At 40.8% G+C, this 19611-nt stretch overlaps 1 protein-coding gene across 1 annotated transcript in view; it reads left to right on the plus strand.

Moving 5' to 3' along the window:
* Nucleotides 1-6367: 6367 nt before the first annotated feature.
* LOC113457605 (neurexin-1-beta-like) overlaps nt 6368-19611 on the plus strand; it is a 104952-nt gene continuing 91708 nt past the window's right edge. The window contains exon 1 of the mRNA XM_026785865.1: nt 6368-7712. Coding sequence (XP_026641666.1) covers nt 7466-7712 — 247 coding nt within the window. The 5' untranslated portion in view covers nt 6368-7465. The remainder of the gene's footprint in view (nt 7713-19611) is intronic.

Genomic DNA, 19611 nt, shown 5'->3' on the forward strand with positions numbered 1-19611 from the left:
GGCAGCTAAATGGAGGTGAGATCATTGCTAAGTAGCTTAATGAAAACAGAACCCTGTGTATTCACTGATAAAGCCTATGTCAAAGGCAGAATTCAGATAGAGGAGCAATCCGAAGTCTTGTTCCCCTATACCAGCAGCTCCAGCATCACCTAGGAACTTTTAGATAATGTATAGTACCAGGTTCTCCAAAGATTAAGGAGGCCAAAAACAAAGCAACCTGAGACCCGAATCACACAAACTAGCAGATCTTACTGTGTTCTCCTTTCGCATTATAATTTGAACAAAGGATATTTAGAGAAGTCAAACTAATAAATTATTCAGAAAATAAATGAACTTGACAGAATAAAGAGAGTTTTAAGCATTGTTAAAAAACACATCACAGCTCCTTATATCTGTTTTCAGTATCTGACTAAAATGTGTAGATATGAATGAAGTTCTTAGCCTGTCTTAAAACATGTTAAAGTAGTATTGTAGTCATTCTGCAGATCAGGAAACTGTGATAGATGGCACCTCATGTCACATTAATGACAGAGATGAAATTCAAGTTCACACTCTGACACTTTGGCTTTATGTTTCCCAACAAATGAACTTATTCACCTTGGGATAGTTTGTCAAGAATATGAGTTTTATGAAAAACTAGACAGACAGTAAATTCTGACAATAATTGAAAGGTGACTTGAATGGTTGGTATCCAAGCAAAGACCTGCAATATTTAAAGGTAGTTATTATGGTGCATAGGCACCGACTTTTATTTAGGCCACCATAAATTACATTCTTACTAAATAGGACAAAGGAAACATACAGATCACAAATATTCCAGTCCTAAATATAAGTATCCTTGACTTCAGTAAAGTCAACGGAACATCCAGATTTTGATTTAGTTTGAGTCGATTGCGTGCCATGTTGGCTCATGTAGGATTCACACCACGCCCCCTGGTTTATATTAGTGAGTAGGCTCTAAGTTATAGAGAGATGACCATGCCTGTGACTGGATGGTGGCTCTTGGGGGGGGGTGAAAATGAACTTCTAAAATCATACACAACATGACTATTTTGCTACACAATTTTACCATCCTACTTCCCCCCTCCCCAAATTAAAGAATTATAGGAGATCTCCACAGATGCTTTTAAACTGTCACATGTGTTTTTCTTTCTTTCTCTCAGTGTCCTTATTCCGCTCTTCTTGGTCATCTCTCAGAATACCCTTTAGGACCTACTGTCATATAAAGAGGTACCAGGATTAGGAGTTTATGTTTCTAATTCGTAAGGACTATATTCTTCTGTGAGTGTCTTTCTCTTTCCCCCTCAGTTCTAAGAAGTACAGATAGATAGAAATATGGGGTCTGCTTGTTTCTACAATGATGTCAGTAGAAGCGCAAAGTGCAAGACTGACGCTCCCTTCATTTTAATTTTTGGAAGATTAGTGCTGCCTCTGGGTTTTAATATACTTCCCTTCTGCTACTTTTAATGTCTACGTTTCTATTTAAAAAGCTTAATACTGAACCATAAGGATTTCCAATTAAGCTTAAGAAAACCATGAAAAGGTAGAAATGTCTGCCTGGCAACCATTCTATTCTTTAAGACAGTGTGACTTTGGGAAATGAAACAATAATTTGAAAGGGACAACCCTTTCCCACTTCTCTCTGAATTCTTCTTTCTCCTCACTCTCTCCCGTCATGTCCTTTACCTCCCTCCTCATTCACAAAATGTCACACCATCCACTTCTTAAGATTGTTGTCCACCTCAGGCTACTCATGCTGCTGCTCATTGTAAATCATCGCCTGAGTTGCTTGGGATGATTTAACACACATAGCTAGTTGGTTCCTTTGGGAATTATTTAGGAGAAACAGTTGTTAGGGGCAAGTGAGGGCTAACTATTCTAGAGATCACAAAATAGGCATAGTGAATGCAAGATTTGAACTAGTTTCTGGTATATAAGCAGGTATTAATAAGTAGGTATGAAATTATGTAGCACTTTCTGGGAGCTGGAAGAGGTTCTAGCCCTTGGATATTTTGTTTGTTTGTTTGTTTGTTGCTTTTTATAAGCAAACTCAAAGATAATTTACCAATAATGTTTTCCTTCAAACACATATAATAATGTTTTAGTGATAATGTTTACTCAGCTTATCACCTCTCAGAATTTGATGGCTATCATATTAGAGATCAATATGAATACCTCCTTCACAACATTTCGCAATGGCTAAGTGACTTAATGCAATCAAATATTCAATCATGTCGACTGCAGATAAGTTGTTGGTTCCTAGTAGTATTTTGACATCTTATACATGATAAAGGATGAGATGAATTTTAGGATTCAGATTTTTTATTCAATATAAGTTGGATGTGTAAGAGACTGTGGATATGCCACACAGTTGCTGTATTAATAATAAAAACAAAGAAAACCAGTTTCTAATTCCCACTACACCAACTCTCAATACTTGAACTTTATATATACTCATCTATTTTAAACAGATAGAATATACAAACTAGTAAAAAAAAAAGAATATAGAAACTAGTGAAGAAAACTCCATCATGATCAGAAATGGTGATGGTCCAAGACTTCCAGCAACTATCTCTGGCATTAATAATAGGGCATAAATTGTGGATGAAGAATCATCATATTGGTCTAACTTCAGCTGATGCAGAAGCTGAGGCAGGATGATAACTTGAGAACATTACAGTGAGTCTGTATCTAAAAAGGAAAGAAGAGAATCCCAGAAAAAGTCACCGGCTCTCGCAGAGTACAAAGTAACACTAACATACACTTAATATCACCCTACATGTGCTGGGAATAAAAAGATCTGATAGCCAAAGCCCCATGTTTTTTCCAACAAATTTTTGAGTCATCTAAAAACAGGTTTTCAGACATGGCTCAGCTTCCCTTACAGAGCATAATCTCAAATTGCTGGCCTAGTCATCTGAAGGGGCAAAGATAAAACAAAAAGAACAAGCTTTAGTTGCTCATCCAAAAGAGGCATGTGTTTGTCCATAAGAATTTTGCCCACCATCCGGATAAAATTACTACCATTTATAACAAACTCGGATGCAGCAGCAGCGCAGTGTCCACCCCAGTACATCCTAAGTATTGCAAAGGTGCCCTAGACATCTGCCTGAAAGACAATAGCTACAATTTTCTCTGTCAAGACAGCCATAAATACTCCTTCTTAAGCTCTTGAGACTCCCGTAAAACTAAGATTTCTAGCCTATCCTTTCCCTAACCCTGTCTTTATCTCCCAAGGCCTTTGGCAATATACGTCAGGAGAGAGATTTTTCTTCACTGACTGCTCTTCGGCAAACTCATTGGAATCCTCTGCGTTGATCCCCTTCTTCGTATGTGCTCTAACTTATATGAGTTACTCTCTAAAAGCCTACCCCATCCTTTTCTAGAAATCAAGGGAGTAACAAAGGCAGTCGATCATGTTTATCCACACAGAAAGGTTCTTCAGCCCTCTTCACTCAAGTGTGTCACCCCAAATTAATACTTGACTCTTTGATAATTGTTAGTGCAAATGCAGAGAATAATGAAAAATTTCAGTCCCCAAAAGGGGTTCAAAACTCAAGGTGAACAAGTTGAGGCTCTGCCTCCCTGCTTCTGCACCAAAGGAATGTGTTCTGATGGCAATGTGCTTTGTGACGAAATTCTTATACCTCTCATGGGTTTTTGTTTTGTTTTGATTGATTTGATTTATTTTTTGGAGATAATGCATCTGTGTAGCTCATACTATGCTCAAACAACATGATTCTCTTGCTTCTCAAGTGCTTTGCTTACACTTTATGCTTTTCTTGAGTGATTTTCATATTTGAAAACAGTTCCTAATCCTAACACTAAAATGCATACAGCCTCGAATGTCCTTGACAGATAAAAATGCATGTGTTACATAAGCTTCATTCAGGTCAAGAGTTTTTTGTTAGTGAACAATGTATATTAAGTAATATCTTTAAATAGAATATAAGGGTCTTTGTTAACTAGTAATTCAAAAGGATATCACTAGCATTGAGAAGAATCTAACCTGGTATTTCTCTCTAGAAAAAGTGACTCACCATTTGCTGCTTCAGTGTTCATGGTGTCCATATCCATGGTTATGATTATGGACTCTAACTATAGAAAATAATGAGAACTTGGTGTATTTGAGATTACCCTGTGTTTCACATATGCTGGGCACTAGAGGGAGTACAAAGGAAGACTTACTTTCTGTCCCTTCCAAAGACCTAGTTGGAAAGGAAAGGACAAATTACACCATCTATGGGGTACTGGAGAAAATACACTCATTTCCTATGGATAGAAAAAATGTGAGGTACTGGATACATTAATCAACCCACACTGCTTATACCTGCCTTGGAAAAGATGCACCCTGACTCTCGCATGAACAGAGAATTCAATGCGTTTTTAAAAGCACTCTAACATTAAAAGACACATTGTATCTTTTGCACCTCCTGGGATTGATAGCTATTTTATGAATGAAGTCATGTACTCTGGTGAGAAGGCAAGAAATCAAGATGGCATAACCCATGAACAGCGTTGCCAAGAAGCCACCACAGGTTTTTGGTTACCTAATTAAGTATTCTCTTTCCTCGAAGACACTGATACGTCAAATCCAGGATCTGGGCCTGTAATCAGCACTCCCCACGCGTGCATGCTCATTTATGAGCGTGGTGGATGTGGATCTACTGTTCTCATGTGTGAAGGTCAGAGGACTGTGTTTGAGCGAGACAAGAGTGCTCTGTCACTGACATTGCTGCCTCTGAAATTTTCCCTGTCACCACCTCCCGTCTCTATAGGGGCGTAAGGGGACCACAGACGAATAAACCGTTTCATGTGTCTTATAGTGGGTTCTGGTGATCCAAACTCTAGGCGTCAGGCTTTAACAGCAAATGCTTCTTCTCCCACATATATCTCCTCCACCCCTGGGCCTACAGTCTTAAAAACATACTCTGGGGGTGATTTTATTAATTCTCTCGGAGCAGTACTTTACAATAAATATAAAGATGATGCTTGCTTATGAAAACACAAGTAAACAAAGAGGAAATCGCCCTGGGGGACAAGGGTAGAAGCAGCAGATAGTAGGAGACTCAGGGCTTGTTCTGTTAGTATTTGAGCCAGTATGGAAAGTTGAGAGACAATATATTTACATAGAGCAATAAATTATGGAAGAATTAGATTTTCAGTAAAATGAAATACGCTTTGAGCGAAAAAAGGTGACGATGGACTGCCACTTGTTTGATTCAGAACCCCTGGCCATTGTTTATGTATTGACTCTCATGGTCTCGTCTTTATCTGTTTGCAAGAGCTAGCATACAATGTGCAAATTCAAATGGTCACATGGGTGAGCAACTGATTTGAAGCAAATCTTCTCAGAATAGCGTTCCAAGGTTTATGAACTCAGAACAGTGCTTGTGAAGACAGAGCAGGAGGATATGGAATTCAAGCCTAGACAAAAGTATATGCTATCTTGTCTCAATAGAGTAATAATTAATAATAATAATTTAATAAAAACACAGGGACTCATATTTGTTGCTACATAGTATACATAAAGTGAAGAGCTTGTGTGTTCAGAGTTCCTTCCATTTGTCTTTCAACAGAATAACAGTAAGACTGTCAAGTCAGGGGCACACTGTTGCCCTTATCATCTGTTGAAACACTTGGTGATATTTCAGTAATAATCCCTATTCTTAATCTGAAGGGGGTCCTCCTTGTCTCATGGACTGTCTCATAGTCTGAGAGGAAGATTTCTATCTTTGTTTCTTTTCTTTTTCTTTCTGTTTTTACTGGTTTTCATGTGGGGATACAAAGCTTTCAGGAAAGATGCCCAATTTCATATAAATATCTTTTTTCCCCCTCGAAGAATACTAGGTCTTGGGATTTTTGGCCCTAATGCGATTTTCCTTATGAACTAGGGTGAGAACCTGCCATTAGAAGAGGAGAGATCACAGCTGGGCGGATAGATATCTCAGCGTTATTGTTATGGTATATCCCAATTTATCGACTGAGAGACAGTTAACTCCCACTACTTCTGTGTCTCTTGTCTCTGCATCTTCTCATACTCCGTGTTTCTCTTTTCCACCTCTTCCCCAGCTGCTCACCCTGTTGTCCTCCTGGACTTTCAGTCTCCCTGACTTCCACTGGCTCCTATAAGGCACACGCTATTGTAGTGTGAAGGAGGGTTCTTTGTTATAAATAATACATGCAGTAAGCAGATCATCGGAACTGACGCCGAGTGGATGGAGTCAAACCTTTTTTAGCAGTTTGGATTTGAACACCTGGAAGAATAAGTTTGGTCCAATAAAAAGAGCCCGATTCCTTCTCTTTTAGGAGCGCTAAAGACACTGGTTACTTTTACGCAGAGGGGTAGGCGATGGTGCCTCTTGCCTGGGTGATTCAGACAGAGGGATCACCTGGTTGAGGGAGAGCGTTGCTTTTTAGGTGTTTCCCGCATCGCAGTCCACGTGGCCCTGTGATGTGTGGAGAATGCCAGGGAGAGGCCGGCGATTTTTGCGGGAAGCTAGACCAGCCTCCCTCGTTACATAGGCTCTTCCTCTGCATTGCATCCGAGCCTCGGTGATTTGCTGTTTGGAGACTGCAGATTTGCATAGAGCCCCTAGCTTCACCAGCGTGTGTGTTTTTCAGTTCTTTTATTTATTTTTTCTTTTTAATTTTTTTCTTTTTTGTTTTTTAAAAATATTTTTTTTTCTTCTTCCGCCCCTTCATTTGCTCCTGTTTTTTCTCTGCTCGCCTTCCCCAGTTCGATCCCCGCTGTCTTTACAAGGGTGCCCTCTTCCCTCTGAACCCTTCGCCCGGCGTAAGTGTCAGGAGGCGGCGGACTCGGAGATTGCCTCTGGAGCAGGCGATGCGCGCCGCTGCTCTGCGCGCTGCCCGGGGGAGGCTGGCGCGAGCCGGAGAGCGGGCCGGGGCTGAATGGAGAGAAGGGGTGCCTTTCGTCCATGGGGTCTGCTTCTCTCCTGAAAGGAGGCTGGACCGGCGAAGTGGCCTCCCCATTCCCCACGCACAATGCTAAATGGATTTACCTAGTGGATTCCCGGTGGATGGCTGTCATGTAGAAGTGAGGACCCTCCGGGAGGAGCTTTAAACAATTTCCCGGCTCCCCACCCACCGGCACACACTCTCGCCCGAAACTCTTGGGGAGTATATCTGGAGAACCTGGAGCATTGCAAACCTGGGAGCAGCCACCCTCTCTGCGCTTGCTATTCACCGGGGCTGCCTTTCCGGACAAGTCCCTCGCCAGCTGCATCCGCCTCGGCTATGTTTCGGATTGTTTTGGGTGCAGGGAACAGCAGACTCCAGGACCCCGAGAAGACTGTCCAAAGGAGGGAGAGGATGGGTGCCATGGCGCGGTGAGGCGGCCGGCCCCGTAGCCCGCCGCGATCCGACGGATCCCCGGCTTCCTCTCCTCTTCTTGCGCCCCAAACTTTGCCTCCCGCGGAGGCTGCCCCTTGGCGGGCGCCCCGCCATGTACCAGAGGATGCTCCGGTGCGGAGTCGAGCTGGGATCGCCCGGGGGCGGCAGTGGCGGCGGCGCAGGGGGGCGCCTGGCCCTCCTCTGGATAGTCCCGCTCACCCTCAGCGGCCTCCTAGGAGTGGCCTGGGGGGCGTCCAGTTTGGGAGCGCACCACATCCACCATTTCCATGGCAGCAGCAAGCATCATTCAGTGCCTATTGCAATCTACAGGTCACCAGCATCCTTGCGAGGCGGACACGGTGGGTCTGCGATGCCAAGTTCTTGCGGGTTATCTCTTGGTGCCCCCCTCCCATTCAACCCAACACTTGCTCGCTTTTCGCCCCTTAAGGCTCTAAGAAATCGGAGTAGGAGAAAAGGGAGGTGTATTTAGGTGTGCTTGTTGGGAGTCACTTATCTCTTTGAAGACAATAGAAGGGGATGGGTGAAGGAAGGCATCGCGGGTGTTTGTGGTGAGGGGTGGGAGGGGCGTGCCTTACCGAGGTGCTGGGAGATGTGGGCATCTAATAAAGAACCAGCCTGGGCAGGGTGCCTGGCCCCTCTCGAAGGGGGCGTCACTCGCTAGAAGGTCACTCAGTGGCCAGATGGGGCGCCGCGCTCCATAGAGGGACCTAAGCGGAGAGAGGAGGGCTCTGCAGAACCTTTTGTCTGTGCGGTGCTGCCCCACCTCCAGCCCATCTTTCCCGACCCGGGAAGGGAGCTTTCAAATCTGTGCATCCCTTCAAAGCGCTCTCAGACTGCAGTGACAGGAAAGAGGTCCCGGGACTAGGGACCCACTCAACAGGAGGCCAGTCCTCTTGCCCTACTTGTGTGTGTCTTACTGGAGAAGGCAGCAGTGTAACAAACTCTCTGATCCCGGCCAGTCCCCATTGGACACATGGTTCCTCCTGGGAACCGTCCTTTGCCTGCTTCACACACGCAGGGATTTCAGTTTCTTGGTGATTTTGCTAGATTATTCTCTAGGTGAAACAGGAGCGAGCTTAGACTATACCGACCCTGTCTCCCTGAGGATCTTGTCTGCAGGTTCCTGAACACACGTCCAGCTTTCTGCTCTGTTCACTTCTTTCCATTGACGGTTTCCATAGAGTTCAGACTGACTGGGCTAAGCCAGGAGCTCTGCCTGGAGGAAGAGAAATTAGAACAGAAGGAACCTGTTTCCCAAAATCCAGTTTGGTTAGCAGGGTTATTTCTTCAGTGGAACCAAGAGCATGAACCAAGTCCCTCTCATCTTTAGATGAAAGCTACATCATTGTCTGAGTTGCCAAAAATAACAAAAGCAGTCAGGTTTTTCTTTTTTCCTTTCCAGGGCATGCGAGTCTTTCTAAACCCTTACCAGTCTTTGTCTTTTCTGAGGGTAAAATCCTCAGCAGGCTGGAAGTTGTGATCAGTTTCTTAGTGACTCCTCTCCATCTTTCTTGTAGAGTCCGCTCACCTTTAAGACTCTGCTCAGCCTTGGATCCTCTGCCAGCTGCCATCATTTTCCCTCCAAGAGGCAGCTGCTAGGACTACTGGTTTGCCTCTTCCCCAGGGGTAGACTTCCTACCTTGGGACCACTGTGGTTAGGCATGAAAAGCTAAAGCCTGATCTAATGAACTGAGCCCGGGTCCTCCTGACAACCCCTCACGGGCAGTGGAATAGTGACACACTTTACTCTGACTTCACAAAATTGATTGTTTACCACACTTCCCTGGTTCTCCCAGGAATTCCTTTAGAGACACCTAGTAAAACCTGAACTAGGGCTTCCTGTAGGATCTGAGGGCCGTTGCCTGGGAGAGAAAACAGTCATGAGTCTCAGGTGCTTGTTCCACGGGCTCCCTTTACCTGGTGCAGACCTCAACCACTGCTCTGCCTTTGTGCAGAACTGTACAAGTCCTGTGGGAGGAAGGCGAGCCAGGGCACAGGAGGGCCAGACAGAGCGTGGGTGGGTGGGAGTGGTACGCCAGATGGGGGGTATGCGAGGGTGTGGGGTGCCTAATTGTAGCAGTGGGGCGCTATGAGCTAATAATCTCCTATGCATCTTAAGTTCCCTGTGAGTCTGCCTCTGCAGAGTGACTGGGTGATGTGGCCTCTGAATGGACATAGTACCTGAGCAGGAGATGGAGGACAGCAAGGGGCCCCTGTGGCAGCCGGACCCCCCTTTCCCATTGCAGCCTCTACCCCAGGCAGACGATGTCTGCTGGTTGTTGCTAACATTGATTTCCCTCCAGAATAGAGTATCTGTCTATGTGTGAATGAGAACTCAAGCTCATCTATCACTGAGAAGAAGAAATACCGATGGAGTGGGGAAGATAGTGTGGGGGCCACTGTGGGCATTGTTCTTTGGGGTCAGAGAACTTTCTCTGCTTCAGAGCTGCTGTTTACAGGATCACTTTAGTTTGTAAACCTCCCCCCATCCCCACCAAACCAATCACAATGTAAGCGCCTAAGAAACTCCAGGTGTGAAGTTTTCACACTTCGCCCCTCCCTTCTCTAGAAAAGAGGGAATTAATTTGATAGGGAACAAATTAAGAACATTAGGATAAAAAATCAGCCTCCTAGGTTGGTAGACTCAGAAACCAGGGTGAGGAAGGAAGTGCAGAGGGGCTGGAAACAGGGCAGGTAGGGTGGTTGCTTGAAAGAAACCTAATAAGAAAGGGGTGATGTTGGATTTGTTGGGTCAATAAGCTCTCTGGATACTGAGCTAATTGTTAGGACAAAGGACTCATCAGGGAAGAAGTGCTGAGCCCAATAAATGAGACTGAGAAAGCAAAGTACAAAGGTAAACGCCAGTGTGATCATTCCTACCAGAAAATCAAGACAGCTAAAAAAAAAGGGTTTAAAATCTGTGACTCTTGCAAATGTGCATGTGTAGACAAACAAGTAAATGAGCCTGTTTGAGTGTAATGCAATTTCTGAGAGTCCTAAGACCTTTTATTTCATAATATGGAGTTCACATATAGGCTTACATGTATAAAAGGAAAAAGCAATTGTGGTATATTTTAAAGAATAAAATTATTATCTTATGTGTTAGAAACTGCTGGGCTGAGGATCCAGGTTCATTCTTCTTCATTTTCTCATCATGCTATGCTTCATTTGCACTATTATGAGGTGTCACTTACAAGGCTTGCAGGGTACAGAGGGAACTCATGGCTACCCCACACGTCTTTGTGCAAGCTGACCCAATTGCAGAATCTGTGGTGAGGATTTTCTTAAGTGCATATACATGAGAAGCAGATCTGGAGACCATTTCAGTACCCCCTCCTATTTTGCATGAATTTAAAAACATAAACGGTGAAACAACTTCTGTAGAAAATTATTTTTTTTCCCAGTTAAATCAACGGAGAACTGTGTAACTGTAAATGATAAGAAGCAAGCTTGCTTATAATTAAAGCCAACTGGAGTCCAGAATAGACCCGTGCTCAGCCAGTACTGCTTTTGTGCTATGCCATATGTGCAGAGCATGGGATGATGTCAGTGCTATGCTCAGGTTCCCATTTCAGCTCCCAGCCTTCCTCAGCACCCATGCTCTGCATACTTTAGAAAATTAGCTGAAAGCCTCTCAATATTTTCAGCAGATACAGAAAGGAGAAAAGCCATCACAGATCTTAGCAACCAAAGTCTCCTCCAACAAATATGAACTCTGGGAATTATAATACGGTGATGAGGTTATGCCATTAAAGGGCAAGAGGGTTTCCCGAAGGGAAAATGTTAACAAATTTTAAAGCGTGCCTTGTATTTGAAGGAACTCAATGATACTATATAAGGGTAATATTTGTAACAGAAATTTATAACATATTCTTCCAAAGCACTTTCAAGATGCATGCCAAAGTTCTAAGAGTAGTGGTGGGTTTTTGCAGGGAGCTTGAATATTTTTCTTGTGTGGCTACTGAGAATTATCATAGATGGGCCAAACAATTAAGCCAGATCTTTGATCAGAGTCAAAGAGAAATTAGAATCAAAGCTCTGTGGCTCCACAGCCCAGGGCAATTCCATGATCTCAGAGGTTTTTAAACTCAAACAGAGAGGGTCCTTCATGTGACTTAATGGCTGGTCTCTCTTGAAGCTGAATTTGTTCCAAGTAATACAGTCACGATATTTGTGTCCAGCATATATCATCAGTACAATGTGCTACATATAAGACACAGTCATCTGGTGTTTCACTGGTATGTTCATTAACTCTGCTGAGGAACTTTCTGCTGCATGCTGGTTGATAGCAACTTTCCTAGTTCTTTTGGATCCTATCCAAGAGAATTGATGAGCAAAACCTTTCACAATATATCTTATCTTAATGAAAACTTTAACGGCTCTGGTCATTAGTTACTATAGAGGACAGGAGACTTTTTGACTCTGAATGTTTGGAACAGACATTGCAGCTCCACACTTCTACTGTTGACTTGGTAAATAAAATGGTCATCGCTTTATAGGACCAGCATCATCATATATGCTTACATGGGGGAAGTGCCACCTAGGAGGAACCAGTGCACTTTTAGTTCAATCAGCATTTATACCTTAGCTCTAAAAGTGCATGCTACTAGGAAATGTTAATCTTTAGACAAACACAATTCCTCTTTAAAAACAAGTATCTCTAAACATAATGATAAAAAACAAAACCCTACAAAGTTGTTTTTTTTTTTTTTTGATTTTCGAGACAGGGTTTCTCCATAGCTTTTTTTTGGTTCCTGTCCTGGAACTAGCTCTTGTAGACCAGGCTGGCCTCGAACTCACAGAGATCTGCCTGCCTCTGCCTCCCGAGTGCTGGGATTAAAGGCGTGCACCACCACCGCCTGGCTTGAAGGTTTTTTTTTTCTTTTTTTTTTTTAATATGTAACAGTTGTCATCTATACTCCATCATAAAATTGTTTGGTAACAATATAAAACAACTGAATTTTGTCACAAGTATCTTTTATTACCTTAAATATTAATGCCCTAGAAAGAGCTCCTTGCACAATCACCTTATTTCAAAGTGATGCATTCATTTCTTGTAGCAAAACCACAATTTCGTGTTTCAAATAGACATTGGACTTGCTTCATAAATGCATTTAAGATGGAAGGTTCACTGATTTAAATTTACACTGATGTGTAAATAATTGAGGCAGCTTGGTCTGGTGGTGATAATTCTCAGAAACATATCCATGCGAAAATTTGGCCATCGCCACTTATCGGAGTTGTGAAATTTGTAAAGCTATTTCTCTTTTCCAAGACTGTTTTGTGAACACATAAAATGAAAATGCGATTTATTACTGTACTTGGAACAATCAATGAGATCATGGATTTGATGATACACAAACTATAGTAGTTTCCTAATATTTAGCAGCTAAGAGACTGTAAGCAGTAGTTATGTATCTATTGAATCAACTGAGTTCTAGCCCTGAGCCCACCAGTTATTAACAGAGTGACTCACTGAATTGATTTCGAATATCAGTCTCTTTTGGCTCTCAAGTTTGATGAGAGAGTCATTCTCATTTATCACTGTGGCAACAGAAGTCTAAGTAAGTTGAATCAGTCATACCCACAGGATCACATCAAACCAGTAGGAAAATAGGAAGTGGAATCCATGTCTTCCAATGTATACTCTTCCTTTTTAAAATATGTTTCCTTGAAGCCCTTGGGAGGTCATGGCTGGGACTGATCTCATTCATTTACTCTTCCATCTGCTAACTTGACTATCAAAGGTTTAAGTGTAGGTGTTAAATGAGATTAAGCTTATCCCTTGGGATAGAATAGATTCCTTTCTGGTATAGAAAAACCATTGAGCCACTCTTCTCTGTTGTTACCTATCCTGTTAGTGAACCATCAGAGCCTCAAATATGCTATACCTTATACTTCTCTTTTATGCACATATTTAATACATTAACCACCTTAATAACATTCAGCATGTTGTATATTGTTTAGTCAGTGAAAAGAGCTCCATGGTGGTTTCATTCTCAGATTCCATTGAGTGTAAGAATCTCTTTATTTCTCCATGCTCTGGTTGTCTTTTCCAGGGCTTTACTGATTCTAGGCATGCTTGTCCTATTTTTTTCCATTGCTATCATGAAACACCACGACAATTGCAGTTTAAGGGACAGGGCTCACAGTTGGAGGATATAATCCATCCTCACCAGGATCTTCTTGGCTGCAGGAATCCTGAGCAGTCAAATCAGTTACATCCATACTCGAGAATAGTGAATGCTTGAGTTCAGCCAGCTTTCTTCTTATAGGTAGATCAGGACCCAAGCCTTGATGGTTTTGCTCACTAATAAGATGCATCCTACCATCTCAATGAACCTAAGTATGATCAGACTCATGTAGTAGGCTAGCCTGATCTTAAGAACCCCTCCCTAGTGTGCCTTGAGACTTATTGGCTGTCAGAAGTTGACAATAAACATGATCACAGTGTGTTGTAAATGCATATTGAACTTAAGTTTCTTAAATAATCTGATTGTCCCAATATTTGCTCAAGTGGTTATTCACCTAGGTGCCTAGAAGTCCTGCCATGGGGCTCAGGCTCGGGGTTCAGCTGCCTAATGCTCTCCCTTCCGCTAAGACCTCAAGGAAAGTTTTTTTTCAGAAATAAATGCCTTTCCTTTCCACCTAATCTTTATCTTGGCCCATTCTTGTCTAGACAGGTTGCAAAATACCTCTTCATAATGAAACTTCTAAAACAGTCCAAAATGCTAGGTTTTTCAGCATTAATCAAAACACTGCATCCTTCAAATTTTGACAGAATGAAGTGAAATCAGCTACCTTTGCAAGTCCATATCCCTATGGCACCTTTACATAAAGTATCTCATTTCATCATCTGCTCAGGCTTGGCAGCGTGTATGGCCATTATTTGTTGACAAAAAAAAAAAAAAAAAACCAAGATCAGAAAGATGGTGATTTTTGTCAGGAACTCCTAATTAATAAGCACATACTTTATCTTTTACTATGACAGTGTGATGAGAACTAGCTTTGAACCCTGCTCTGCATTTGACTGTTGACCTGAGTTAAGTCCGGTTGTCATCACACTCCAATTCAGTTACCAAAATGCTGTTGCTGTTCAACATTAGCCAAAGAAGTATAGCTAACTCATACTGCTACTAACAATTTCCACAAATATATGGTTTTCATACACATATATACATATACATATAGACACACACACATATATATATATATGATTTTTTATTGGTACACCAGAAAGTATATATTTGTATATATTTGTGTGGTACTACATGGTGTTTGATGCACTGTATGTATAATATAGATCAAGGAGTTTTTTTTGCTCATTTATCATTTTCGAAGGTTTTCACTGTCAAGAATTTCCAGTGAAAATAAATTTATACCTAATTCCAGAAAGTCTAGCTAATTGTTAGTCAAAAAGTAAATAGCAAAGTGTCCATGGGTTGATAAAGAATGACATTTAAAACTCACCTTAAAGTAATGTCCTCAGGGTATTAAAGCTGAATAACAGCTGCAGTAAAAGGCTTTATGAGCAAATGATGGTGAGTCTCAGACAGAGTCTTTTCCAGCCATCAAATCAAGACAGTTACACAAACTCCATTGTGGTGATTACTGGACATAATGGCAGTTAGGTTTGTGAATGGGAACCAAGGCAGTGTAGAAAGGTGTTGATATAATATCTTTTCAAGTTATGTGTTTACATACACATGTATATTTTACAAGGCTCCTGTAAATCTTATAGAAACTCCTTTTGTTTATGGGAGCTCCAGTTTAAATGCCTTGCATGATATGAACTGATGTTTTATTTTTTCTAAAGCAAGGTTATAGATTTTCTATGTACCATAAGAACTTGGTAATTGACTTTTTAAAAATATGTAACTTTTATTATAAAGAAAAGCATTTGATAATTTCTAAGAATTAAAAAAAGCCTCAGGCAAATAATTAGACAGTGCTTTGTAATGTGTGTTAGATACAATGCAGCAGTATTTAGTAATTTGGACAGTATTTGTGCAAGGCTGCTTTAATTATCTGCGTATATTGAACTAACATTACAGCATGTAATGATTTATGTGGTCCAGCCTGTCTTGACTCTGAGTTACCATCTGGTCATCAGCCCCCATTTTTCTAGACAACAGCAGAATACAGAGTAAATAAACAGAAGAGGTAATTTAGATTCTTCCTTAGACAGACAGGTTCAAATTCTGAAATACCTACTTTATGTTAAGATTTAAATTATCTGCAGTATGAATGGCTGCAGAGTTTAGTCACATTACTACGAGTGGCTGTGATGTAATCTAAAAAGTGCAGTCAGGAGAAACATGGGCGCCATGGTGTTCTCATACTAGTCCAGTAGCATTGTCTGAGCCTGCAGACTCATGTTTTAAAGAACTGTTCTTATCCTGATGGATTCTACTTTGAAAATTTACAAGATATGTCCTGCTACTATGAAGAAGGCTTTTTTTCATGTCTGTGTATTCACACAATCTTTTGTGTAGTTATATTTTTCAGTGGTCAAATGTGTTACAATTTGATGTAGAGAAATAATTCTCAGCACTACTAATCTAGACAGGTTCAGGGATTTTTGTCTAGAAAATGTATAGAGAAACTGATTTTTCTATTTGGTTTGTAAGGCATTATTTTATAATCTACTTTTTATATTTCATATCAATTTCTGAAAATCTTGTCATATCTGAACATTTATGCCTGCATAGTCATTGAAATGTCATCATTTTTTTGGATTATGTTTCCAAAGTACAGAAAGAGGCATTTTCCTTAATATTCTAAGCTCCGTTTCCTTCAAGTCCACAGTTACCATTTTCAATACTGTAATATGCTGTATCAGTCATTTTTCATGTCCACTGACCAAGTAATAACATATGCTGGAATAAGATGAATAATAAATTAATCTCTGTCAGCAAAGTGGCTAATTGGTCATGCTGGTGAACATGAAAACAGCATATTTGGTTATTTGGTTTTCCCACTTTGGTGGTCTCTTTTCCCTTGGAATTTGTCCTAAGTGAAGTGTACAGCCTTTCTGCACCTTTTGAAGAGTTATACTATAGGAAAAAACAGAACTCTCCTGACAGACTTCTTATGGACAGTTTTTAAAAAGACTTGGGTTTTAATATATGTGTGTGGTATGCTATTCAGACATCAGACATCTTTGTGGTGGCTAAAATGCAGAACAACAAGCCATTTGCCTTAACAGTAATGAAACTTTTGCCCAAGTCATCTTACTTTTAATGTAAAACTTTTTTTCTTTTCCATAAAGTACATTAAATTTTAATTCTCTTTACAGCAGAAATTAATTTAACTCTTGATTTTTAGTAAAGTGGTAACTTTAATGGAATAGTAAATTTACTTTCTGATTTCTCCCCAGTATAAAGACTATAAACTAGCCCTAAACAAACGGTAGAAAACGAAGTCAAGTATATCATATACATATTGAGTAATGTCTTGGTGCTTGTTATATGCCAGGTACTGTTCTAACTTCTAACAAAGCATCAAGGTATTTGTTCTCACCACCCTCTGAGTTACATACCATTAAGACCACCTCCAAAAATGAGGATATCTTAATACAGTGAAGTATCAAATAGCCCAGTTAACTGGGGTGATAGGACCTGACTTTATATACAAGCAAGTACACTAGAAAGCTCAATCCTCTAAATATGATTTCTCTTAACTAGCTGAGCATTTTTTGTTATTCCTCATCTGTTCATTGCCAATGGCCCATAATAGGACAGATAAAGAGACTGTCTAGATTTTTTAAACTTATTCTATTTACCAGTCATTTCTCGGTAAGCATGTTGCCTTTTCCTTATCTTCCAATGTGTTCTTGGGTCTTGAGGTTCTTAACTCCACAGAGTGTCCGAAGGCTTCCCTGCACCTCCTTCCTCATCACTGCGTGTGTTTTGTCTAATTTATGAATCTTCAAATCTGCCACCACATCAAGAGCAACGGAGTGATTGATTTAAGATGTTTATTTGTGTTTATTAACTACTTTCATTCTGCTTGGCAAATACATCCCCTACTAACTGATAATCTGGTATGATAACAGGCTAATCTAGAAGTACAACTATGACTTCAAATTAAAAGGCAACAGTTGGAATGAGTCTGGTTATGGGATTACTTTCTTGAGGAGACAGGAGCCCTTTTGTGTGTTTAAGTGAAATGACTATTTCTCAAAGCAGGTTATAGAGAAATGAATGACAATTAATAGACTACTTTAAGAATCTTAATTTTAATTGCCTTTTTAATTAAAAAGACTTGAAGATTTTAAAAATCAAATTTCATTCCATGTATTGCCTGGCATTATACAGTTACATAAAGAAATTAAGCATTTCTTACAGCTCAGTTCTCTGTAGTTTGGGTACTAGATTATGAGTTGGGGCAATATCCAGAAAGTATGGTTAAAACTTGCATGCATAAGTTTCTTAATTGTGTTTGTTCTTAAAAATCCTTTTGCTCATTCAGTTTAACTCTAGAATTTTTGTTCATTTTATTCATTGATATCACTACTTTCTCCAAAACTCTGAGAATTCCCATACAGACCTTAGCTGAGATCCACTAAGGAGCAGACCTTGCGATAGTCTCAAACTGTTCAGAACTTCTGTTTCTAGAATAAAATGAAGCTCTTCCTATCTATACTTCAAGAGCATTGTGAAGGTGCGATACTTCATATGAGCTGCTGGCATAGGATTAATTATCCTGGCATCTCAAAGTGATAGTCAGGCCTAGCTCTAACAGGGCACATTCTCTTCTCTAGAAAGGGCAGAAAAGGCTGAGCTTAGCTATGAACCATCTGTCTACTGTGGGGGTCTTAAAGTGAGGCTACCTTCCCATCATTCTCAGGTTATAGTTTCTTAAAGGTGAAGATAAACCTAAAATTCATTCTTGTTAGCATCTGCTTCATCCAAAGAGCTTGACAACACAGGTTAACGAGAGAATGTTTTGTTTTAAGCGAACAACTTGTATGTCCCTGTGGGACCTGCATGAGGACTCACGTAGTAGCACTGAATTGTCAAGGCTGCTGCTGCATAATATTGATGGATATTTTTCAAACTTTTTGAAAATTCTATTATAGTTGAGATTAAGCCTTTTGAAAATAGAGTAGGAGAAGGCAGAACACAGAGAGTGGGCTAGAGCAGTTGAGGAGAGAGATTCCATCTTTCTTTGCTCAAACAGCCTCTGAAAACATCTTTGAACACAAATCAACCTTTACCTGGATGCACTCAGAAGGAACGAGATTTCAAGAAGGAAATAGTGCTTCCTGGCTCAGAGCATCCAAAGTCACTTCTTTGGAATGGTGTCATTGTGATGTTTATTCCAAAGTCAGCTATGCAGTGTCTTACCCAATTCAAGCATTTAGCATGCTAAGTCAAATAAGAATTTCCAGGAAATGTAATTTATTTTGTCTGTCTGAATGTTGTGTGCACTGGTTCTTTGCTGGAATGTTTGTGCATGCAGTACCCTCAGAGACCAGAAGAGTGTATTGGATCCCCTGGAACTGGAGCCATAGACAGTTGTGCCTAACCGTGTGAGTGCTAGGAATTAGAAGCGGTCCTCTGAAACAGCAGCAAGTACCCTTCAGCCCTGACTCGCTTCTCCAGCCCTCTCCTTTAATCACTTACTTTTGAGAAGAGCCTTGTTGATTTCTTAAAATAAGTGAACAGCTTCTAACAGGCACTTAATGTTGATGATTTAGTTATTTGTTTCTACTTATGGAAAAAGAGGGGCTGTTTCATGAACCATTGGGATAGGCAAACGCTTGTGCCCATTCAGATTGTAGTGATTTCATCTGAGTGACCAACAGAGTGTTACACAGAGTGAGGCAGATTCACTCTACAGTGTGATCCATCAGTTCCACTTCCTAAAGTGTGACAAAGACTTTTGATGCCATCAGCAGCCAACAGCTTTAAGATTTGGGTAAATCTTTTAAAGAACATCTGGGGTTGACACGTGAGGCTAGCTTTTACCCCACTGCTTATGAGCTCTATGCAGTGGTTCCTCACCCTTCCTAATTCTGCAATCCTTTGATAAGTTCTTCATGTAGTGGTGACTCCAGGCATAAAATTATTTTGTTGTTACTTCATAACTGTAAGTTTACTACTGTTATGAATCATAATGTAAATATTTGTTATGCAGGATATCGGATATGTGGCCCCTAAAGGACTCGTGTCCCATAAATTGAGAATTACTACAGTCTAGTTCCTGTTGCAATTTCTTTCTTTCTTTCTT

The sequence above is a fragment of the Microtus ochrogaster genome, linkage group LG3, assembly GCF_000317375.1.
Source record: "Microtus ochrogaster isolate Prairie Vole_2 linkage group LG3, MicOch1.0, whole genome shotgun sequence".
Classification (NCBI taxonomy): Eukaryota; Metazoa; Chordata; class Mammalia; order Rodentia; family Cricetidae; genus Microtus; species Microtus ochrogaster.